The sequence below is a fragment of the Lissotriton vulgaris genome, chromosome 6 (assembly GCF_964263255.1).
Source record: "Lissotriton vulgaris chromosome 6, aLisVul1.2, whole genome shotgun sequence".
Classification (NCBI taxonomy): Eukaryota; Metazoa; Chordata; class Amphibia; order Caudata; family Salamandridae; genus Lissotriton; species Lissotriton vulgaris.
In genome coordinates this window covers 1,317,415,665-1,317,441,660 of record NC_141694.1, presented here as the reverse complement: position 1 = coordinate 1,317,441,660, position 25,996 = coordinate 1,317,415,665, and the positions used below count along the sequence as shown (strand labels likewise).

Genomic DNA, 25,996 nt, shown 5'->3' with positions numbered 1-25,996 from the left:
CTCCTCTATGGCTTCGGATTGAATTGTCTTTGGGGACCGAGGGGCGGATAGCCCGGATCAACCCTTGGTATCTCCGAAACCCTAAAACTCGTCACGATTTGATAAAGTAACTTGATCAATATTTTTTTAGAGATTGAGGGCTCTGTTTCGTCCACAGTGTCGCTTTGGGTGGCCTTTAAAACAGTTCTCAGGGGCTAAGCCCTGTCGCTGATGGCGGGCGTTAAGAAACGGAGAGATGAGGATGTAGTGTGGCTCACTGGTTAGAGGCGGCAGACCCGAGAGCAGAGGACGGCCCGGGACCAGGGTTCGATTCCCGGCGCGGCAGGTTTCTGGACCAGGGTCAGCGGACTCGATAATTCTCTCGCCTCAGTGCCCACTCTTATCAGCGATAACACTCGGCAACTCTGGGCATTAGCTTGCCTCATCTTCACTAACGGCCCCACCAGACCGCCGAGGATGCCTGGTCTCACCCTGGAGATACCCATTAAGGGACCATCTCTCAGGGAAGCCAGGAAGGGTTTCGCAGCGGTCGAAGCGCCTTGGGACCCTACGGGTAAGTAGTGCGCTATATAAATGCCAATACATTTACATTTACATGTAGTGAAGGTCGAGACTGAAATAGCAGACCTGGAGTTAGATCTGGAGCAGGAGATCACCCGCGCTAAGATGCATGTATTGTGATTAAAACAGTTGGAATACAGGGGGTTGGTTACGGACGCGGCTAGGGCCATGAGTCGAGAGGAACAGGGACGTCTATATGATGTGGGAGATAAAGCAGGTAAACTGTTAGCATGGTTGGATAAGAGGGACAGAGCTAGTCGTGTGGTGACTGAGATGGCGAGTGGTGCGCGGGTCACTGACCCTGTGGAGATTGTGGAGTGCTTTGCGGATCATTTTCAGATGGTGTACTCCCCTGTGTCGGACAGGCCGGAGGAGGACTCTCATTTATTGTTGCGGGACATTGCTCTGCAGAGTCTTTCAGATGCAGATAGAGAGCAAATGGATAGTGCAATAACTGCTGATGAGGTAGCCCTTGCGATCCGCTCCCTGCGGTCTGGTAAAGCCATGGGTCCTACCGGTCTGCCGATAGAGTTATACAAGTTGCGGCCTGACAAGATAGCTCCCTACTTGAGAGATATGTTTCTAGAGTCTCGTGAACGTGGTTCTCTCCCTCGTGATCAGCGACTTGCGACGATTGTTGTTATACATAAGGAGGGGAAACCGAGGGATAAGTGTGCGTCGTACCGACCGATATCTCTTTTGAATGCAGAGCCTAAGATTCTTGCAAAGGTATTGGCTAATCGATTGATCGCTGTTATTAGTGATCTGATCCATCCGGATCCATCCGGTTTTATTCCCCATAGAAACACTGCGCTGAATCTTAGGCGTCTGCACGGAGTTCTCGCGAGGGCTGCGACGCTACGTAAGCCGGCCATTTTGGCGTTGTTGGATGCCACAATGGCTTTTGATACTATTGAATGGCCTTATCTGTGGGCTGCGTTGGCTAAATTTGGGTTTGGTCCCAGTTTTATTGGCTGGGTGCGGCTTCTTTACGAGGACCCCCTTGCGCAAATCGTGGTGAACGGTCGCGTCTCGGTCCCGTTTGGGCGCGGTACTCGTCAGGGGTGTCCCTTAACACCGCTCCTGTTCACCCTAGCCCTTGAGGCCCTCGCTGCATGGATCCCTGGGAGCCCTCGATGAGGGGTATTCGGTGGTCCTCTGAGTATGAAGATCACAGCTCGCTCTACGCGGATTACATTTTGCTATATCTAACCTTGCCTAAGAAATCATTGATAGTTTTATGCAATGTCCTGGCCTCTTTTGGTAGAAACTCAGGCTTGATTATTAATTGGACAAAATCCTATTTGTACGTTCTTTCTGGCGATGTCCCCCTCCTTCCGCGTAACTGACTCATCCAGGTGACACAGACGGGATTTAAATATCTCGGTATCTACGTCTCTATGGACCCTGTAACTCTGTATGAGCGGAATCTTCTCCCACCTCTGACCAGATTGAAGCAGGACGTCGCGGGATGGCGTAGGCTTCCGCTCTCGCCGCTTCGACGCGCGGCCCTCTTTAAGATGATATCTCTGCCTCGTTTTCCCTCCAAAACACTCTTGATATAGTCCCTGCTAGTTATTTTCGTAAAGTTGAAGGTCTTCAAAGGAAACTGATATGGGACGGTAGACCTCGCATTGCGCTGGCCAAACTAACGCTCCTGTGGTACGACGGGGGTATTGCTCTCCCTGACATCAAACAATATTATTGGGCGTCTCAATTGGGGGCCATTAATCACGGTATGTATGGTCCCGAATTGAACCCTGCTTTCACTTTGGATAGATGGCTGCTGCCTGGGGGTAACTACTATAGGGCACTATACTCGAAATCAGTGGTCAAGTCTTTGTCGGGGCCTACGAAGACGGCAGTTCGTATATGGCAAGACGCAACTAATTCGATGGGATGGAAGGACCGCTTGACTTTAGTGACCACTTTTCGACTCTGATAGACTTGGTAAACTGTGGAAGACTAAGGAGTTTGATAAGTGGGACCTCATTGGTATTAGCAAGGTGGGAGACCTCTGGGTTAAGGGACAAGTGAAATCGTTTGAGACTTTAAGGACGGAGTTTGAATTAGGGAACTCTGAATACTTCCGCTATGTCCAAGTTCGCCATGCCTTGATGTCAGTCTTTTCAATAGGGGAGATAGTCCCTGAGTCGTCCCCGCTTGAAGATAGATTGCTGGACGGTCATGTTCCAGACATTACTATTTCCCTTGTCTATAAAAAGTTGATCAATGATAGGTCGGACCTCCTGCTGCCCTTACGTGATCTCTGGGTCCGTGACAGCCTCGAATTGGATGACGAGGACTGGCAATCAGCGATCTCCTCTCCCAAGGAGGACGCGATTCCAGCGAGACTTCGGCTGGTTCAGCTTAAGATTCTTCACAGAGTGTACATCACGGACCCCCGTCTGGTTCGGATGGGCTTTTCTGAGGAGGGTCTGTGTAAGCGGGGATGTGGGCAGGTGGGGACATTTCTTCATATTATTTCGGAATGTCATGAAGTCGCGACTAGGCGCTGCTTGTTAAATGTCTGGGAGCCTACAGATTACAACGTAGCCCAGACCCAGTGGGCAACCCTGGGGGCCATGATGGCTAAGCGTGATATTGCACAGTTGTGGGGGTCCCAGAGGCCTCCTACAGTTGAAGTATGGAAGGAAAACATGGACTGGTGCATGTTTAGGGAGTATCTAGTCCGGGGACGTCCCCGGAAATGGCATAGAGTGTGGGGGCCATGGAACAGGTATCGTGGAGACATATGTACACCGCCTGCAGTGGATAACATCGATATCCCACTCTCCCCCTGAACCCACAATAATGTTTGCACTATTGTCCGTTTACTGTTTCGCCCCTGTTCTCCTCCCTTCCTTATAGTGATTATTTAATATTTGATGTACTGTTTATCCATCCTCGTTTGAACAAAGCACTCTGTATATTGTTTTCTTGCCTTGCTTGTTATACTTAATAAAAATAAATATAAAAAAAGAATGTACCCACGCGTTAGTACCCATTCTAAGATTTAAGTAGCATTGAAACTGCTTAACATGCAATTGCAAGTTGGATATTGATGTGTTTGTTTCATTGTATACATGTACATGCCTACAAATATATTATATCTTTCATAACAGAAAGGAGGAGAACAAGGATATAAAAGAAATACTATTTTGGGGGGGTGTGGCCTACAAGATGGCCGAATAAGACGTGCTTTTCGGAGATCCTACTGGAAAACAGAGAGATCCATTAATATCCTGTGAAGCTGCTCTAGCATCGACCCCACAATCCTCGTTGTGACCAGGCGATACTCCCTGGGGTGATATAAAATCATGAAGTAACCCCGCTGGTACCTCTTGCACAATCATTTATTGAAAATGAATTTGCCATAGCCATGAATGAGGTGTAAACTGCAATGCAATAACCAAGACAAGAAAGTGTTGATTTGGAGCAGTTAGTTGGACAACAGCTGAACGACGAGCAGAAAGAAATGTATATGGAGGTAACAGAGATAATAGAGCATGGATTCCTCCACGTGAAGAGTAAATGTAAATGTTCATCATTTAAACCACTACTATTATATGTCAGAGGTCAAACTCGCACTGGGAAAAGATTTTTAATTGAAGTTTTCACTGCTTATCCACAGAGGCCTACAGACTAAAATGTGTTCATGTGTAGTAACAGCACAACTGGATAAGCTGCACACAACATTAAGAGAATTTGTTTACATCGACTACTTATGCTACCTATAGAACATTACGCCAATCTGAAGTACCAAACGTTATCCAAAGAAGTATGTCATGAAGTCTCATGAGTACCGAAGAAACTGCAACTTTTAATCATCATTGAGATGAGAATGGTCTCAAACCTAATGCTTGCCTGTCAGTGGCAGCGAGTGCAGGGTGGAGGGAGAGGGACGACAGACTATGACAAAGATACAAACAACAAAAAAAGAACTCACCTGTCGCCTACCACACTAGAGATCGAGACAGGACGTTGCCACTTGCTCCTTTACGACTGCATACCTGTAACTGCTGAGGATAAATATGTGCAAAAGACTATCCTAATGTGTGGGAACATAGATACCTTGAATTTTGTTTGCTACACTTGAACCTTTCTACTTCCTTTCCTTCACCTTGAATGTTCTAAGAAAAGGTTATTCCTTCTTTGCTCTGGGTATTATAACCAGATCAATCAATCCATCAATCATAGCATTTGTAAGCGCACTACATACCCGTGAGGGTCTCAAGGTGCGGGGGGGGGGGGGCAGCGGATGCTGCTACTTTTCGAAGAGCCAGGTTTTGAGGAGTCTCCTGAAGGTTAGGAGGTCTTCGGTCTGCCGTAGGTGGGTGGGGAGGGTGTTCCACGTCTTGGCGGCGAGGTGGGAGAACAATCTTCTGCCGGCGGTCACTCTTCAGAAGCGGGAGAAGGTGGCGAGGGCGTGGTCTTCGCGGCGGAGCTGGGGGGCCTGGGTGTAGAGGCTGAGTCAGCTGTTGAGGTACGCTGGTCCGGTGTCGTGGAGTGCTTTGTGTGCGTGGGTGAGCAGCTTGATGGTTATCCTCTTGTTGATGGGGAGCCAGTGCAGTTCTTTCAGATGGAGTGTGATGTGGCTGTGGTGGGGGATGTCGAAGATCAAGCGTGCTGAGGCGTTCTGGATGCGTTGGGGTCGTTTCAGGAGTTTGGCTGGGGCTCCTGCGTAGAGTGCGTTGCCGTAGTCCAGTCTGCTGCTGACGAGGGCCTGGGTGACTGTCCTTCTAGTTTCGGTGGGGATCCACATGAAGATCCTGCGAAGCATGCGAAGGGTGTTGAAGAAGGAGATGGTGTTGACCTGCTTTGTAATGGAGAGTGTGGAGTCAAGGATGACCCCCAGGTTTCGTGCGTGGTTGGTGGGTGTAGGGGTGTTCCTAGTGCCATCGGCCACCAGGAGTCGTCCCCGGCCGTGGGGGTGGAAGGAACCGAGAATGAGGACCTACGTCTTGTCTGAGTTCAGCTTCAGACGGCTGTTCCTCATCAAGTCGGTGATGGCCTTCATTCTTTCGTGGAGGTTGGTTTTGGCGGTGTGGGGTCCTTGGTGAGCGAGAGGATCAGCTGGGTGTCGTCGGCGTAGGAGATGATGTTGAGGTCATGCTGTATGCGACGTGGGCGAGTGGTGCCATGTAGACGTTGAACAGCGTTGGGCTGAGGGATGGTGTACGCCACAGAGGATCTCGGTGGCTTTGGAGCGGAAGGGGGGAGGCGGGCGCTCTGGGTTCTCCCGGAGAGGAAGGAGGTGGTCCAGTCCAGGGCCTTCTCTTGGATTCGGCGTCGCGGAGGCGTGCTCTTAGTGTACGGTGGCAGACTGTGTCGAACAAGGCTGACAGGTCCAGGAGGATGAGGGCTGCGGTTTCTCAGTTGTCAAGCAGGATCCTGATGTCGTCGGTGGCGGCTATGAGGGCAGGTTCAGTGCCGTGGTTGCAGATGTTTCGTCATACTTCGGCTGGAGCATCTTGCGCTCTCCACCTGAGAGCTGCGTTTGTAGGAGAACCATACTAACTATACTTATTACGACACATCTGTATAAAATCAGATGCGGGATCCCTGAATGCTCTGCTCTCTCTGCTTAATGGCGTTTGCCACCACATAAAGACTATGTTCAGCGCCCTGAAATACGGACGTGAAATATAGAAAAATTCTCAAGGATATTAGAGTAGGAGTTCTCACCAAAGAGCGAAAAAAGGCAACTAGAAAGTTATGTTATGTTAATTGTAGCTTATATAGCGCATAATCACCTGCAGGTCTCTTAGCGCTTGTTGAGAAAGCTCAGGTAGCCACAAAAGTCCCAGAAACATGCAGACCAGTAAATTATACTGTAGTCTATTTGTTAAGAAACAGTTTTCTACAATCAGCAGCAGAGCTAATGTTTAGTTTTATTTAAGAAGAAAAATTGATTGTCTACCTAGTTCCGACAGTTCAAGTGCTCCTGTTATAACAAAAAATTACAAAAATTGGGGAAAGAAGAGATTTTGCAACGTACAGCAATGGACAAGATGGAACATCAGTGTGTGAAAGTACTCCTAAATTAAAAACTTAAAGCAAAACTGGATTCACTACAAAAGTCTGTATCCAGAACTGCGGTATTAGAGAAATGTTTAAATGTTTGCAAGAATTGTTGAGCAATTTTGCGGAGAAATTTAAATGTCGAGGAAGGATTAGTAAATGGTACTTAGGGTAAAGTGATTGATTCATTAACTTTCCAAATAGGAATAAGGTTGAATACCTAGCAATAATATTTGATCAGATTGATGGTGTAACGCAGATTGGTAGGTGTATTGTGAGTTTTTTGCTTGTAAAAGACTTGTATGTTGGACTGCAGAAGTTTCCAGTTTCTCTGGCATATGCTGTGACTGTCCATAAATCTCAAGGTTTACATGCAGAAGCAGCTTTTTTTAATACTGGAAGTACTGTCTTTAAAGAAGCTAAGTCATGTAGCGTTATCTTAAGTTAGAGCATTGTCTGCTTTATTTTTGGTTGAATTTGATGACAGCAAATTAAGTGCTGATGCAAATTGGGTCAACAAGTACAATCGGTTAAGAAGTGTAAATGCTCCTCATTTAGGACAGTATCCCATGTTTGTAAAACAAATGATCTGTCCAAAGCAAAAGCTTATAAAGGATTGTACGGATGTTGCTGAAGCGAAGGAGAACACGGAATCTGTTAAGAGAAAAAAGTGGAGAATGAGGGAGATAATCTAGGTTGCCAGTTGTCAACCACTTCTGGTGTCAGCTGCTAAGCAAATGTTGTTCTTAATGTACTCTTTCAGGTACCACATCTTGTAAATGCAATTGAACAGAAACCATCGATGAGATTATGTTCTGTATTGTGTGGTTTGCAGCAATTCTTACATAGTGATAGGACTGTAATTAATACATTGTGCTTCAAGCATTCAAAATCTAGTAGATATATGTAGGTGATCAGTAGAATTTACTCTGGACACTTAACAAGATGCATAGGAGTTTATAATGGTCATCCTTGGAGGTTTAGAAGAAGAAATAAGTATTGATCACTTATTTGGATTGTGTTACTCATGGAACCATGAGTGTGAAGATTGCTCTTTCACGTCAACTATTCAAATCGATTCAGAGCGGTTTCTTTACTTAACATTACTGTAGTCCCAAACTGTGTCTTTTGACCGATTGATCAAGGAATCTAACCAAAACAATACATGTCCAAATTGTCGATCAGATGGTATGTCCACATTACATGTACAAAGATGTGGAAATACCTTTTATTACTGCTGCTATGATGCAGAGCAGATGAAAGTAAATTGGAAACATAAATTGCAATCTTCAAAGTTGGACAAATATCAATTTTTGGAATAACTTATTCTACTAGGGCTATCATATTTAACCATGGACTTAGTGTAACAGCTGGACACTACACTGTCCATTTAAAGAGTCAAACCGGATGGCGGGAATGTATTGACAGAAACCTTAAATTCAAACAAAAACTGCCTTTAAGCCAACAAATTCTAATCTTTTGTTTCTTCAACCTAATTTCTAAGGACAATTATTGTTAAAAAAATGGTATTCAGTATTCGTTCTATGTGGATCGTCACTGTTTATGACCTAATTCGGTCTAAAACTAAGAGTGATATCAACAAAAGGGTCTCCATGATTCAAGTGTCCTTTATATCTATTAGCAGTATTGTACCCCTTCTAATAATAAAAGTTATTTTTAAGATATGTTTGTTTAGATTAGTTCAGTAGCTATAGGTAAAATAATTGATTCAATAATTGTAGTTAGTGCAATGAGAACAGGGTCATTTATTGATTGTGACATACCGTGCAGTTATGGTTCTTTTCTACAATTTATATGATTTTTTTTCCCACTGTTCAAGGTTGAATCTTTATACAGTATATCGTTTTTGGTGTACAAGTATGAAAGCTGAGAACAGTAAAACTGGGAAAATTAAATGTTTTAACGTAATGTGAAATACTATTACAGCATAAGAAATGTCTATCGTTTTGTTTACAATATGAACTTATGCATTGCAGAAATTAAAGGTTTTTGTATACTTCTGTAAAATGTAATACTAACACATTCTTTTTCTTTTCATACAGATGAATGGCACCATCTATGTGTGATGTAATTTCATTAAGTACTTCTTTCTGTGTTGTTTAACAAAGTTACATTGTCAAGCTACACACTGAGATAGAACGTGATATTGCCACTGATGCATCCAGTCATACACCAGTATATGCAAGCACGCACGCACCCACTCACTCACCCATAAAGTCACTCACTCACCTATAAAGCTACTAACACATGCACTCATTCAGTCGTATAGCCACCAACAAATCCACTAACTCACCTATGCATCTACACACACCTACTTGCTCACCCATATTCGCTCATACACATTCACTCACCCATACAGCCACTCATACACCTACTCACTCACCCATACTGCTAATCACACACTCACTTACCTTTATTGCCACTCACACACCCATTCACCCATACACCAACATATAGCCTCTCACACACCACTCACTCATACATCTACTGACACATGCACGCAACCACCCATACAGCTACTCATATACCAACTCATTTACCCACACAGCCACTGACACAACCACTCACACACCCATACAGTCACTCGCATATACCTCTACTCGCACACCGACTGCCTCATGTATACTTTACTCACACAACCACTCATTTACCCATACAGACTTACATACCTACTCACACACCCATACAACCACTTATAAACCCACTCATCTATATAGCTACTCACATGCACTCACTCAACCATATAGCTACTCACACACTCACTCACCCTCACAGCCACTCACACAACCACTCACTCAAACACACCTACCCACCCATACAGCCACTCACACAAATAGTCACTCACCCATTCAGCCACTCACTCACCCATTCAGCCACTCACTCACCCATACAACCACTCACAAACCTACTCCCTCACCCATACAGACACTCACTCACCCATACAGACACTCACACACCCACTCACTTTCTCACTATCAGCTACTCATGCACCCACTTACTCACCCATACCCATACTCACACACCCAATCACCCATAGAGCTACTCATACACCCATTTACTTACCCATAGTCACTCATGCAACCACTCATTCACCCATATAACCACTTAAACACAACTCTCTCACCCACACAGCCACTCGCACACACACTCAGACCCACACAGCCACTCGCACACCCACTCAGACCCACAGCCACTCATATACCCACTCAGACCCACACAGCCACTCACTCACCCACACAGCCACTCACTCACCCATACAGCCACTCGCACAGCCACTCACTCACCCACACAGCCACTCACACAACCACCTACTTGAGGTGGAGCGATCAAATACCCACTCACCGATCCATAGTCATTCACACGCCCATTCACTCATACACAAATTCAGTTAGCCATACAGCTACTCACACACTTACTCACATATACAACCACTCACTCACCCATCCATACAGGTACTCGCACAACCATTCATTCATCAACACAGCCACTCACACATAATCCCCATACAGCCCCTCATGCACCCACTCATGCACCTATATAGCCACTCACACACCCACTCACCCATATAACTACTCACACACCCACTCACTCACCATACAGCTACTCATGTACCCACTCACCTATACAGCCACTTAAACAACCAATCACTCACCCACCCATACAGCTATTCATAAAACTGCTCGCACCAATACAGCCACTCACACAATTCACACCCATGCAGCCACTCATTCATTCGAGAAATCTGGGTTGGGACTTCCTTTCTAGAATGATAAAGTGTTTTATCCAATTAAATCCCTTTACTCCGTAGTCACATGAGATTTGCGAAAGCGGACGTAATCGCAATTTCACAAAATGTAATGTAATCTTATAAAATAAATTTTGTTATTATAGTGTAAATATTTATGTCCTATTAATAATGCACTGACCTTAATCAATAATTTCCTAATGCCTATATATGTTATTTTAAATTTTGCGGTACCAGAAAGAACATATTGCGGCTTTTCGCAACAGATTTGTGAATATTTAGAAAAATACAAAAAATAAAACATCTGGGCACATCTGCTCTTTCAAAGAAAGAGTATAACAATCACACTGTTGAAATTATATGTACACAATGTCAATGGAGGCTCTGCCTCATAGTCCTTTATGCACCTGCTGCGTAGAATATGGAGCAGACATTTACCCAACGAGGTAGTACTTTAATTAAGTAGTAGAAAGTGCTCCTCCATGTGGGTACCATGTGGGTACCAATTCACAGGAAAACTGTGCACTCATTTTGCAAAACATTAGATTCAATTATGGCCCTCATGCTCATTTCACACAAATTAAACCTCAAAGTGGAGCACTTACCAATATAAACAAAGCAGGTGCCCCAGCTGAAGCTCCACTTCTGTAAAGCACAAATAATTGTAACTTCTTGGGCAAATCAGCTTCCTCTCATATTCCATGTTGAAAAACAAACTGAAATCCTTAATAAATTTGAATGCATCGCTTATCTATTTGAGCACAATCTGATCTGTACTGAATGTTATGTGTGGTTTCTTTTTTGATGCGTCCTGGTGACAGCACAGTCAATGGTTCTCTCTTTTAATTACCCAGAGTATGAAAATACCCCAAATCATCTGCAAGCTCTGTCCATTTGGCCTTGTTTCGTTTTCCATAGTAGTATGCAAAGGTATTCCCACCCTCTCACACATTGATGGACAGCTTACCAAAAGGCCACCAAACGGGTTTCCCAATGATTTTGGAGACACATTTTGGATGTTGGGAATATGAAGACATCTCCACCAAACAAAGAAGCACGTCATAAACTTAAGAGGAGGTACCCTTCTTTGGTGCAGGTTCCTCTCGGTGCAGTCTTGTCCTCTTCTCTAGGAAGGATTCATGTTATCAAAGATTTGTGGAGCAAGACTTCCAGGACCTATTACATTTCTAAAATGACATGTACACAATGTCACTGAAGACATTTCCTTGTGATCCATTACACAGCTGTAGTATAGATTACGCACACTACATGTTTGCCCAACAAGGTAGAAGTTACAAATTAGCCAATACAAAGTACTCTAGTTGGGTAGACATTGTGTGCAAAACTGTGGACTCTTGATAGATAAAGTGTCATGCGAGGTTCTGTTCTGCCCAGTCACGCATACAGCTACTAACACACAAACCAAGCCAGTCAAACACTCACTCTTATATCCATTCAGCCCCTCTCATACACTCACAGATCCACACACTCACTCATACAGCCACCCACTCAACCATACAGCGACTGACCACCACTCACTCTCCCACACAGATACTCACAGTCACTCACTCCTCCATACAGACACTCACACACCCACTCACTGAAACACTCAGCAACATGTAGAAGCACTCACAAACACACTCTGAAAGGTTACATATTAAAGTTAGGACACAAAATATAAAAAAACCTTAGAAATTCACTGATAAAACCAAAGGTTACAGGGGTGTTATAGTTAGACTCACATTTCACTCATACAAAACTAGTGAAACTCAGCAGTTCTAGTAACTATAGCTTACGCCCCCGCAATGCACTGCTTATGACCTCCCATTTTACATCACTCATGTCATGGTCAGTGACATCACTGATGACAACTCAAAACGGGACAAAGTCTGTGCATAGGTAGGGGTTGGTTGCCTGAAGAGAGTGACCTCTCCTTGAAGAGCTTTGAAGAGGGGGAAGGTTATGTGTAGTAGAACCTTGGGTACCTAAAGGGACTTCGGTGTCTGGAGGTAGTAGACTCTCTGGGGATATTTGTACACTGCAAATTATTTGCATAGCATGGGTTGGCCACCTTGTGTGCCTTGGGTTTAAGAAGGGAGTGAACTACAGTCTAATATTTTTACATAAACATATATATTTACTTGATTTATGCCTTAAAGGATTCTATGCCACTTACTACTTAGATCAATTTTTTAAAGGATGTCCAGTTTGGTAGTTGATGTCATCAGTGATGTCTTTGAATATGTCCTATGTGATGTAATATTTGAGGTCATAAGCATTGCATGGTGGCAACACAAGTTATAGTTGGCTCAGAAAACTGCAGCTGGTGAAATTCTGTGTTTTTTGTAGGTTAAAATTATATTTTTAACTGGCATGTTCATCTAACTATAACCCACTTTAACTTTTGCTATATTCAGTAAATTTCTAGTTTCTAGTTTTTTTTTATTGCAAAGTAAACTATTACTTACATACCTAATTATCTGTGATGAGCTGTACAGACAGCAAATACCATGCATAGTAGTGGCTCTTTCACCAAATTGAACTGGAGTGTCTGGAGAGGGTGGACTCTGCATTAAGAGCAGCACAGGGAGTGCACGCTGTGCATAGTAGGGGCTTGCCCACCTAATAGGGCTTGGGTCTCTCACGGGAGTGGGCTCTATGCACAGTCTGCACACTAAGAGCTGGCTGTTTATGGTGGGGGCTTGACCACCTGATGGGGCCTGGGTCTCGGGAGGAGTGGATTCTATGTGCTGTCTGCACAATGAGCACAGACTGAGCGTAGTAGGGAATTTCCCACCTAATGGATCTTCATAATGTATTAGGAGTGCACTCTACAGTTAAAGCTAAGCACAGCCTTAAGGCTATGCTTTATTATTTTTTTTGTTTTGGGTGGGTGAGTCTCACCGAGTCTCCCTAGACTCCAGTGGGACTGTGGCAACCAAAAAAACAAAATTGACAATATGGTCTATGGCTGAGGAAGGCTGGGTACCCCTGCCCTGCCCCCTTCTATAACTTTTTTATTTTTATTTTCAAGATACGGGGACTAAGACACCTGTCCTGTAATGGTAGTCTCGATAGTTCTGAAACAGCTGCGTCCAGACAAACAGTGCAAGGCCGGAAAAAAGCCCTCTCGCCAGCGTAAGTACATTATTTATTGAATTCATGGTCCTGTGGGACTCCCATCGGAGCCCTGCCGCAGAAGTATGGAATTTCTATAGCCAGACATCCAGGACATATTGTTTGGGGTCAAGGACAACAAGTTTTCATGTTCATTTGGTCCTTGGGACAAGTAGGCCCAACCCCTGGCATCTCAAACCTTTTGTCAGCCAAATTACAGTACCACATTATGAATCATAGGTCAATTCCTGCAGTGAAATATTTGTGCCCATATGTTAATGCTGTTCAAACTTGTATTTATGGTTCATAAATAAAAAGCCTTTATTACTAGGGTGAGCACACTAAGGAAATATAAGTTCAGACTGCACTACTGATAGTGGTTCCAGTATACAAATGTGTACACACATTTGCAAAGTTTACCAATATGAGGCTACATATAATGCTCCAATAATGCTCTCTGACTAGATGCAAATATATGCAAAAGCCTGAAAGCAAGATTGGTTTATTATTTGGCTTAAAACAAAATGTTCCTAAAAACAATGCAACTGGTAAAAACGTGTTTCCCTAAACTACTGTGAAATCTTGGGTACCATTTCTTTGAAGCATCATTTAGTAAAATGTGTTGGTGTGTGCTAGAATCTCCCAAAAATATTTATGATGGAAAATCAGTGTAACCAGTTTCAACAAAAGTAAAGGAAACATGAAATAAACAAGCATTGGCAAAGCCAATGGATAGGACACTGGTGGTCAGCCTTTTGGTTTTGTCAATGCCGGTCTTATTTCTGCATTTTTTCTGTAAAACTTTGTTGTGTGACCTGCCAGGTCCGTCATTATAACAAACACTGGCAAACCAAAAATATTTTTGTTCTCAAAACCACACATTACCACAGTAGTTCCTGACACTGGAAACAACTACTTAGCCTATAGATAAAGAGAGATACATAGAATTTTAATGAAAATAGGTCTTGGTTAAAGCCAGACCAAAATAGGGTCCAAATTCTCAAAGAAAGTCACAAAAGTGCACCCATGGTATATGTCCTTGCATTAGTGCAGATCTACGGCTTTCAAAACGTTCGGCAAGAAAATAATTGTGAACTGCATTTTAGCACAAGCAAATACGCATGTGTAATTTTGCTCATACGAGAATCTGTTGAGCTTTAACAAGTTCACATTCCCACCAACCACTGTTTTCCCACAACCCAGGAAGAAGTTTTACTCATGAGCTTATCTAGATACATTTCCAACCATTTTCAATTTCGGAAAATTTAGAGAAGAGCTGAAGAAAACCAATAAAACATGCAAGTTCGTAGGTTTGCACACTGACTCAAAAGGGAATCCCACCTGTGGGGAACTATTGCTTACCGATAACTACAGCCCCAGTATGCAGATCTCTAAAAAGGTGGCAAAATTAGGGAATTGCTAGCATTAAAATTCTACTATGGTATGAGCTCTGACAAATTAATTCAGAGAGGCTATTATTAGAGCTCTAATATAATGAGATTGCTGCCATAATTGGTAGTTAAACTATTTGGCACCAAACGAACAAGTTTATTTTGTTACAGGACAAGAAGATTTATGAAGTAACCTGTCCCATGGACAAGTGGATATTTTATTATTTGCACATGTCTGCCTGTGGGATCAACTGTCAATATATCTGTACATTAGGAGGCTTAATTTCTTTAAAACTACTGAACAGATTTACACTAAATCACAAAAAGCTGGGTAAAGACATAGCTTGGTTCCATATTTGGTGCAATTCTGTTTAGCAATGTCAAAAACTCCCTATAGACATTGCATGGGAGCAGCATTTTGGGTTCCCGTCTTTTTATTTTCAGTCCCCCGCTTGACATATCACCCTGAAACTTTCTAGGAAGGAGTTGAGGTGTATGAACTTTTAATTATGAACCGTTTTGTGAAGATCTGACAAATGGTGCCAGAGATATTAACAACCCCAAAAAAAATAATTCTATGAAAACGAAGTTATTATTATCTCTACCCAGTGGTGACATAGATGGATAGATAGATAGATTGATAGATTGATTGATAGACACACACTTTTCTACTCACATTTTTAACCCGCTGGTTCTGGGGCGCAAAAAGTGCTACCGATCTGATTAAAAAAAAATAAATGCCAGGCTCACGCCCTTTTTAACAATAAGACGCCGGGCTCGGAGGAACGGTGCAATATTTGTTCTGGGTGGAGGGTGGTCCCCCTCCCCAAGCCTCTGGAGGCCCTGTGGACCAATCTCCTGGGCTCAGTATCATTATTACTGGCGAGTGGGGCACGCAGGAGGAGCCGCTCATTTATTATTCACTGCTCTGGCAAGGAGTGCCCCATAATGTCCTATGAAGTTTTTTTAGTCAATTTTGTTTATCTTGGTGGTGCCCCTAGAAGAGGCATGTGAATGCCGTACGTGTCGGGGTGAGTGTCTGCACAGGGGACTAGAGCCCAATACATCACTGCGCATTGCGATGGACATCTTACTTTATGTTAAAAACGTCAAAGGGACATTATAGTTAGGTGAAAATGTCACTTAAAACATACAGTTTTAAATGAACAAATCCACTGTAATTCATCATTTGTAGTTATCTAAAGTAGCTATAACTGGTGCGTTTGAGGCCCAGCAGGTGAGCTGTAACCTGCCAGCGGATCACTCCTTAGTATATGGTGCGGTGATGTCGGCGCTTCTCTGGAACTGGCAGAGGGAGGGGGGAACATCAGACGCATGACAGTTGTTACTTTCTCTGAGCCTCTGCCTGGGAAGTTCAGGTTGTTTGAGGCCTCTATCGGGCCCTTCGGAAAGACATTGATGTGACATTGGCAGAGCTGAAGGATAAATAGGAGGCAGGTCTGGGGACACACCCTGCTGGGAAGGAATGTAGGAAAATCACGGGACGGATGCCAAAAGTGTCCAGAAATGAACAGTTTAAACTGATTAATTTTCATTTGTTGCATAGAACGTACATGAAGCCTGGCAGAATGGGCTTTTCCTGCATGCCAATACTGCTTGTTCGACATATCGTCAAGGGGGCAGAATTCTTGCATATGTTATGGGGCTGTACCGGGATCACAACTTACTGGGGTGAGACTCTTTTACGGCTCAATGCTATTATGGGTCCCACCATAGTTGCATCGGCAGCATTGTGCCTGTTGGGCTGTTGCTGATGCCCTGTTAAACACAAAATCACATAAAAATGTTGGGATTTAGTGTTTATCCTGGCAAATTACGCTCTATTGGAAGTGGGTGTAGGGCCCCACAATGGATGGGTTGAGGAGGGAGATGCTCTGGTGGGCAGCTTATGAACATGTTACCCTCCTAAGAGATGTGAAGAGTGGCATGGACTCTACAGAATCTGCAAGAGCATGGAAGAGCTTGGTGAAAGAGTTGAGAACTGAGGATTTTGTCTCCGATGACAACTCAGCCTTGGGAAACCCTGGACATGGGGTACTAAATTAGCATGACTAGCGTGGGATAGCATGGGGGGCAAAAGGGTTGGTGAGCGCAGACGCTGCATGACAGCATGCCCTAGTAGCCATATGCTTGCCCCCTCCTGAGATTGTTCTGCCACTTTTCTGAAAGCATGTTTCTGGCTTGACTTTGCTTATGTCGTTGTGAGACGCCATACCGAGTAGGCTGGGTGGGGGGTGATGGGGAGGGTCAGTCTTCAGGGAGGAGGAGGGTAATTGGGGAAATGATGCTTATTATGACACAGATGATAGAGATTTGGAAAATCCGCAGGATGACCTGGAGATCCTCCTTGGATCGCTTCACCTTTCAGTGAAACAATGCTGCCTATGTTGGTGCCAAATGGAGGTGTTGACTGTGATTGCTATACTTGCTAATGGTCTGTATATTGGTGTGTGCTGTCATGCAAATGCCAATACACTTTGTTTACAAGTAACTATAACTTGAGCCCTCACCACACACTGCTAAAAACTTCCAATATTACATCACTCATGACATGTTCTATGACATCACTGATAACATCACTGCAACATATGAAATTACATCATTGTCGACAACACTGTTAAAATAACAAAAGGGATGTCAAACAGCCTTAGACATCTGGGCCAGGGGAAAGCTTGGAGGAGAGCTTTCTAAAAAGGTTTTGGCCTTATAGGCTGAATTTATTTTAGGTTAAAAGGTTCCAAATCTGATTTTCAGTTGCTTTTTGACCAAAGCCTTGAAGTGCTCAGCTGACTATGGTAAGGTCCACAGGACTTTCACATGTAATGTGTCCTTTGCAGTGTTAAAACAAACTGACTGGAGCTCAAAGTTTGCTAGATTTGTTGATAAAGTGGACCAGGTTGTCTCAGCTTTAGGGATGGCTGCTGTAGATTAAATTCAAGTCTAATGCGAGATTAGCCTAGAGAATTAGGAAGGTGGAAAATATGCCTAATTAAGTTGGACTGGCTTGTGTTAAGTCACAAAGCCAATTTCCCTGGTAATTTCACCAGACGTTAAGGAAGGTATATGTTTATATTTTATTTACATTTAAAAGGCTTTATTGACAACAACATTGCCAATTATGTTTTGTGTGTTTTATTGAAGGCAATGGGAATGATTTATTGATTATTGCAGGTAAACTGTGAGTTAGTTCCTGTTCTAATCAATGTAACTGTAAGGTGGCACTATCCCAAACTGTTGTAATTGTAATGCATTGATCTCTTATATGTTTCTGGTTTTATGAATGTGGTGACACCCTGTGTTAGCCCTGCCTTTTGAGAACTACACCCCTTTATATTGTGTCCAGTATATATCACTGGTGATGGCATCAAGGATGTCATTTAACTTGTCATGAGTTATGTAATATCTGAGTTCATAAGCAGTGCATGACGGGCGCAAGTCACATTAAGTTTGCTAAACTATAACTGGCACATTTCAGTGTTTTGTCATGCTATAAACATTATTCCTCATCTCATTTCATCACCCAACTATGATGTCACTTTACTCCATGCGTTTTTTCAATGGAAATATATACATAGAGGGAGAGAGAGAGAAAGATCTATACAAAGACTAATTCAACAGGTATATTTTTGCAGTTTTTGTAATATTACCTTAAATAGAAACTGAATAATAATGGTCATAAATCTTCATTGTTAACTTTTTGGAGTAAACTTAAAAATACAATTTCGTAATGTACTGAAGTAATTTCTCATGTACTGAAAATTTGTAATGCACTGAAGTTTACATGGGAAATTAATCAGTTTCTCAAAAAAACAGTAAAAAGTTAGGATTCAGACACATGTGAAGGCAATACTGAAAGATACCGGGCAGATACATCATACCAGTGCCCTGTGATGTGCAGGAAAATAATTGTATTCTTCTGCATAGCTACCTACCCATTTAGTGCTGATTTAGCAGCCAATTTGTTAGACTGGAACTTGATCCTTTATTGTTCCATTGCATATTTCTTTTATTTATCACTCAGTTAACTCATTTAAACCATTAATAAGTCTGTACAGCTGCAAAAATAAAATGTTTTTTTTTCTTCTCCAGTGTTTGTCAACAGGGAAGGACAATTAAACCCCAAGCCCTTCACTTAAATCAATCACTGCAAATGTATATTGCAACCACCACATCAACATACCTTGCCTTCGTCCATGGGGTTGTCGCTGATGTGAACAATAGGTCCAGGATGAGATTTGGATGACCTAAAAATTGAAAATCAATGAGTTTTCTTTCAGCTTTAAATAGGTTTGCCCTTCATAGTTATACCTTTCTTTCATACCTTATCAACTGTATTCAAAATGCTACAGAATGGAAACTTCAAAAATAACAAAACAGCTCTTGAAGCTAGGTAGTGATCAATGTGACCTTGCTCAAGTGGCAATGAAAACATCAGGTACGGATTAATTTCAAACTAATGACCTACAAAAAGAAATGTATTCAATCGCTCTTTTAAACCATGCCACCCCACTCCCAGAAATATACATACTTCCCTACTAAAAACAATGCCATTTCATCCATCTGAAGTCTTAGGCATCACCCTAACCTACTGTGTTGCCCCCATATTACTCCTTTACAGTCTTTGTTAATGTTTAAAGGAAGCAGGTAAGTCAAATTCTTACCCTCTTGAATATGAGGCAAAGCTTCCCATGTCTAATGCGCTCTGGATTGAGTTTTTTTGATGCACACACTTTTATGATCTTATGGCCAGCCTCAGCATCATGGCCGTATGCCAATCGATCAATGGGAATGAGGGTATTAGAGGGAGAAAGATGAGAACCAACCTACCTGCTCACAATTCAGGAATCATCTTAAAGGACACTTTGTTAGAGAACACTACATCAAGACAGTAAGTAGTCCGGAAAACCGTTCTCCAGATTCAATACGAGTCCTTGCTGATAGACAGAGTCAAATAGTGATAGAAGGGCTTCTTTTTCTAAAGGTAGCAATGCACTGACATACTATATTTAGAACCTCTTCCATTTGAAGGTGTAGCACGTTTTTATGTTATGTTATTAAATCATTTATTGAGCGCACTAACACTGATTAGTTTCTTGGCGCTAAATTGACAGTAACACAATCAAAGGTAGAAAAGGTAGATTAAAAAGCTTGTCTAAAAAGCCAGGTCTTCAATGCTTTCCGGAAAGGTAAGAGGTCTTGGCAGGACTGAATTTCCAGGGGAAAGGTGTTCCATAGGCAGGGGCTAATGTTGCAAATCTTCGTCCACCAGAACGTTTGAGTTTGAAAGAAGGGGTCTGGAGAAGGCCAAGATGGAGTGACCGAAGGTTACGGGAGGGAACGTATCTGGTGATCAGTTGATTAATGAATTTAGGGCTTTTGCCGTGTAGTGACTTGAAGATCATACAACCTGCTTTGAAGGAACAGCGTTGCATGACCGGAAGCCAATGAAGCTTAATAAGAAGAGGAGTCGCCGCCTGCCATCTTGGTTCCTTCAGGATCAACCTAGCAGCATAGTTCTGAACCATCTGGAGACGCTTGAGTAAATAGTTTGGGAGACCCAGATAGATGGCGTTTGCGTAATCCAGATGAGACAGAACAGTGGTGATCACAACCTGAGTAATAGCTTCTGGTGTTAATAGTCGCCTGACCTTCCTGATTTTTTTTAGCTGGTAAAAGCATTTAGAGACCACTTGTCTCACTTGTGCTTTTAGTGAAAGATCACTATCCACAATGACTCCGAGCGTTTTAGCCGAAGGTGATGGTTGCGGAACTTGACCTAGATCTGAAGGCCAGTAGTGGGGACCCCAATACTTAGCACTGTCCCCAGTCAGTACCAGTTCGGTTTTACCTGGATTTAGTTTTAACTGATTTTGATCCATCCAGGATTTAATAAACCTCGTGGTTGACTGGAAATGACTTATAGATTTTTCAGAATTATCAATGGTGAAGAGTAACTGCAGATCATCTGGGGATCGTTCCTCCAGGAAGGACCTCAGCCAGCAGGCCGCCACGCCCTGTATGCCTGTCTGTCCGACACGGTCGACCAGGATGTTATGGTCGACCGTGTCGAACGCGGCCGACAGGTCCAAAATCACCAGGGCCTGAGGAGACCTTCTATCTGCACAATCTCGGAGTGTGTCCAAAACTGCGGTGACCACTGCCTCCATAGAATGTGCAGGCCGAAATCCAGCCTGATGAGGGTCAAAGCAGGAGGACTCCTCCCAAAAATTTGAGAGAATTTTCGCAACGTGTGCCTCTAGAATTTTTGCCAAGTAAGGCAGTAAGGAGATGGGCCTGTAATTCGCCTTACAACCAGGATCCGCCCCGGGTTTCTTTAATAGCGGTATAACTGTGGCTTCTTTGAAGGCGGATGGGACTATACCTGACAACAGGGAATCATTTAGAAGGGCAAGAACAGGGGCTGGATAAGTGGAAAAACATTCTTTCAGAATACGAGGGGGACAAGTATCCAGTGGGAAGCCAGATTTGACTCTCGTCATTAATTCCAGAAGCTGGCCATGGGTTATGGGTTGAAAGCTGGTAAGGGTGGCATAGCCAGTCTTTATTGCCATGCCTGTTGTGAATGGGGTCTTTGATTGAGGAATGCTAGCCTTGATGTCGGTGATTTTGTCACTAAAGTAAGAATTGAGTGAATCACACAAACACTGAGTGGGGATTACTTTAGGATGGACATTCTCCAAATTGGTCAGTTCATTGAAAACAGAGAAAATCTCTTTAGATTTGTTTGAAGAGTCTAAAATACGAGAGGAGAAATACTCCACCTTAGCTGCAGAGATGGCATTCATATATTCCTTCCTTGCTCTAGTGTATTTAATTTTTTCCTCAGGGTCATAGTCACGGCGCCACATGCGCTCAAGATGACGGAGAGCCGATTTCTTGCTTTTCAAGTCGGCAGAAAACCATCTATTGGCATCCGTGCGCCGTGCGAGTTTAATTCTTTTGTACAGGGCATGGAGATTGCTGGCCGCTTGTAGCCAGTCGGTTAGAGAGGAAACTGACAGGTTTATCTCATTGTCCAAAGGGGGGACATCATTAGCTAATGACTGTAAAAAAAGCAGTCTTATTCATGGCGTTCCAATTCCTAGCTAATCTGCCGGCAGTTGGCACAGTGGGTCTGATATGAGGAATACAGATCTTAACTTTCAGGATAAAATGGTCTGACCATAGGCAAGGCAGGATTAGCGGAGAGGTCACGCAGGTGGTATTAGACCATACGTGATCCAATATGTGACCTTTATCATGAGTGGAAGAGAGCACCAGTTGCTTAAAGTTGAGGTTAGACAGAAGGTCAGTCAATTCCGCCGATTGAGAGCCCTCTGATGGATCTTTATACCAGTAATTGCAGTCACCTACTAACATCACCCTGGCGTGATCCAACGCTAGATTAGCAACTTGCTCACTAAAGGCCATAGGAAACAATGGCATTGAGGTGGGTGGTCTATATAAGAGGACACATGCTATAGTCATGTGAGGAGTGGCAATTTTTAGTACAAGGTTATCTGTGTTGGCTAGTGTCAGACAGGTAAGAGTAGTGACATCTAGACTAGAGTGGATAATCGCCGCAACTCCACCTCCTCCTTTCACGCTGGCACGGTCTGCCTGGATAATATAGTAGTCAGATGGTAGAGCTGCTATGGTATCAGGTGCTGAGGTGGGAGATAGCCACGTTTCTGCTAGCAAAAGGATGTCAGGTTTCTCCGTGTCAAGCAACAGAAAGATGTCCATCTGATGCTTGACAAGGGAACGGGTGTTGAGGTAAAGAATAGCAAGCGAATTGGGGGGTGGGTTGGACGAAGCCAAACCTGCTGCACGAGTGGTAAGGTGACAGCCTTGGCTCGGGATACCATGCTTACAGAGCTGGTGAAGTGTATCCTTTGATAGAAGTAAATGGTCATTGTTCTTATTGCACTCCAGAAGGTCGTCCCTGGAATAATGGAAGGTTTGGGTATTATGAGGTGCCCCTAGTCCCAGTCGGTCGCGGACGGGCGCAGACGGGCTTTCCTTAGGCGCGCCTTCGGCACGCAATCGTCACGCCCGCTGTGCTCGTCCGCTGCGCTTCCGAGGAAAGCACATGATTTATAGAGGAATAGACTGACGATCGGTGGGTGTGGCCTCAGAAGGGGGCGTGGCCTGCGGGCTGAGCGAGGCGTTTCAAAGCGCTCCACGCCTAGTTACAGGGCAGCGCTGAGTCCGTTTTGCGAACGTGAGAAGTAGGGGTAAGTGGATTTAAAAAGCAAAGTAATGCCAACAACAGTTTTAAAATCAAGCTGCCTCCCGGCTTTCCGCCTCAGGAGTGTGTCACACCAAATGGGGGCGCTCGCAATCAGCGTCTCCTTTGTAGTGACGATCGGTGGGCGTGGCCTCAGAAGGGGGCGTGGCCTGCAGGCTGAGCGAGGCGCTGGAAAGTGTTCCACGCCTAGTTACAGGGCAGCGCTGAGTCTGTTTTGCGAACGTGAGAAGTGGGGGTAAGTGGATTTAAAAAGCAAAGTAATGCCAACAACAGTTTTAAAATCAAGCTGCCTCCCGGCTTTTTTATTGAAAGTTTTCTGGTTTGCATGGGGGAAAAGGGGACCTATCTAATATCTGGTGGAACTAATTTAACACTCAAACTTTTTGGACTGTGCTTTCCACGCTAGGATCTGCGCTGGACTATACTCTACCAAACGGTTCAAAATATTTATCTTATGAATATTCGTTACCAGACCAAAAGTGACAAAATACTCCTACAGAATTACGGATGGGCAGCTAAAACTGAGATTGCAGCAACACGGAAAAAGAAAGATCCACCTGACATCACGCAATTGCATTCAAACCTGTGGAACATTTTGTCAAAAGACCTTAAAGCAATTTGGGATTTTCTGGCAAGATATTTGTCTGAGAAGATACCATCTTTAAAGAGCCTTTCCCGCTTAAAAGCTTTGAAAATGTTCTAGCTACCATCTCAAATTGAAGGGAACTAAGCCCAGCGGGATAAGCTGGGTGAAAGAGTAATAGGCAGGCTATACATGACAAAAGGTGAACAGGGTGTTTTAAACCTTGGAGAAATGCAATCTTAATATCATCATTCTTCTTTGACTAATCCTCTTATTACCCACAGGTCTGCTAGGGAGAGAGCAGGAGTTGAGGTGATTTAAAAACTGTAACATTTAATGTTGATATACTTCTAATTGACGGAAACTGATGTACAATTTATTGGCTTAAGAGCAGCAATGTACTTTACTTTGATAACATTTATTGTTAAAGCTTTAAAGGATTAACAAGCAGCTAAAGAAAAGCTTATTGTTCTTTTTAATCTGTATCTATGAAAATCCACAAGTTGGGGTGAATTCAAATGTAGGTGGACAGGTTCGAGAGGAGGAGCACTCAACAGACTGCACCCAAGGTTGGAAAAAAAAAACTGCCCAATATTCATTCAACAGGTTTATCATTCCCAATAATTTACTCTTTCCAAAAAAGTAAATATTGAAGAAACTGAATAAGGTGCAGTCATTTCGGAATCGGAGGAGAATATAAACACTGGGAAAGTTCAATGTTATTTTGCACTCCCAAATACTGCTTCCACACCTCAAGCTCAAAATATTCGATTGGAGTAATTGTTCTTCCACAAATACACAGCTAAAGAATCCTGAGAACGTTCAACCCTTAGTAAGTTTGCCAGCTTTAGGTAATGCCTGGTCAACACAACAGCCAGTAGGTAAACAACTAGGAAGCAGGGATGTAAAAAATGGCAGACTAGGCACTTTTAAGCCCTTTGGATCTATTATTTACCCGAGAGAATGACTGAGCATCTCACCATGGGAGTGATATCGGAAGGATCTCGCTGTACTGTGCCTTTGTGAGGGAACTTGAGGTGTTCTGTGTCCACAGAGGTGGGCGAAATCGGATATCAGATTGCTGTGCATCCAGGAAATGTTCGTTGATGCCCTAAGGATATATCCACTGGCCTAACAAAGGGGATAAAGCTCTACATCACAAGCTACCTGAAATTTTATAGTTGATGTTATGGACAAAGAAAGAAATATTTGCCCGTTTTAGAATTGAAATAGTGAGATTTACTTTCTAGTTTTCATTCAGTTTTAATGCTGAATCCTTATATTCACCCATCCAGAACAATTAAACCATTAGCACATATTACACTATAGAAACACTGAAATCTCTAAGGAGAAATCAAGCTAATGAAAGATTCATAGTTCATAGTTACAGGAACTTTATTTCAATATAATGTATGCCTTGGATGAGGATGAGTTTGCAGAATATGGAGACGCCTGCCCTTTTGCAGAATCCTTTCCTCTTTAATTCTTTATTTTCAATACAAATATAAGGGTAAAAGCCTGCTAAAATTAATTCCACGCCGTCAGTTTGCAAGCTCTAAATAGGAGTGTGTTACGTGATATTCCCGTTTTTTTCAAGCATCTCCTCTGGCTTAAGCTCCTTCTTTCAGAATGTGTTTTCTTTTGGAATGGAGTACATGGGAGAGCACAATCATGCTACTCAAGCCAATGAAATGAAAGGGTAAATAATAAAGTGCCCATATAGAGATACTAGTGTGAAAATGAAAGAGTCAAAACAATAATGAATCTAAAAAATATATATACAAACTGCAGCCTAAGGCAGGGCTGTGTTCTAGCCCTTTTATTGGACAGTTTGCACATAGCAGATCTAGGAACTGAGTTATCACACGCAAGGACTTACCTACTCAAGCTGGGTTCTACTAGTCCCAGTACATTGCCATTAGAGGACTATAGCATAATTTGAGGCCAAACATATCTGGGTCAACAATACCTTCTGTCAAAGTGGAAACAAATATTTTTTAATAAAATCACAAAAATGTACGCCAGCAATCTTTGGTTGAAGGTTGATTAGAAAAGAACTTTATAGAACAAGTGATTTAGTCATTAGCTGGGTATATTTAGGTACATGTTTTGAGATAAGGAAATTAAACTTGTATATGATCTGAGAGGGCTTCAATATTCCTTGGACTCGTGGTCCACTCCCAATTAAATTTTGTATCTGTAATTTTGCATACTTTTTAGCAATCTATGACAAATAGGCTGGATGTATTAAAATTCTAGAACTGTTCATTAGCAGATAGAGG

General features: G+C 43.1%; 1 protein-coding gene across 5 annotated transcripts in view; it reads right to left on the bottom strand.

The window, feature by feature from the left end:
* Positions 1 to 25,996, bottom strand: part of STXBP5 (syntaxin binding protein 5) — a 1,242,391-nt gene that overhangs the window by 708,110 nt on the left and 508,285 nt on the right. For all 5 annotated transcript variants that reach the window (XM_086927454.1, XM_086927457.1, XM_086927456.1 and 2 more), the window contains exon 6: positions 19,061 to 19,124. In XM_086927454.1, coding sequence (XP_086783580.1) covers positions 19,061 to 19,124 — 64 coding nt within the window. The remainder of the gene's footprint in view (positions 1 to 19,060; positions 19,125 to 25,996) is intronic.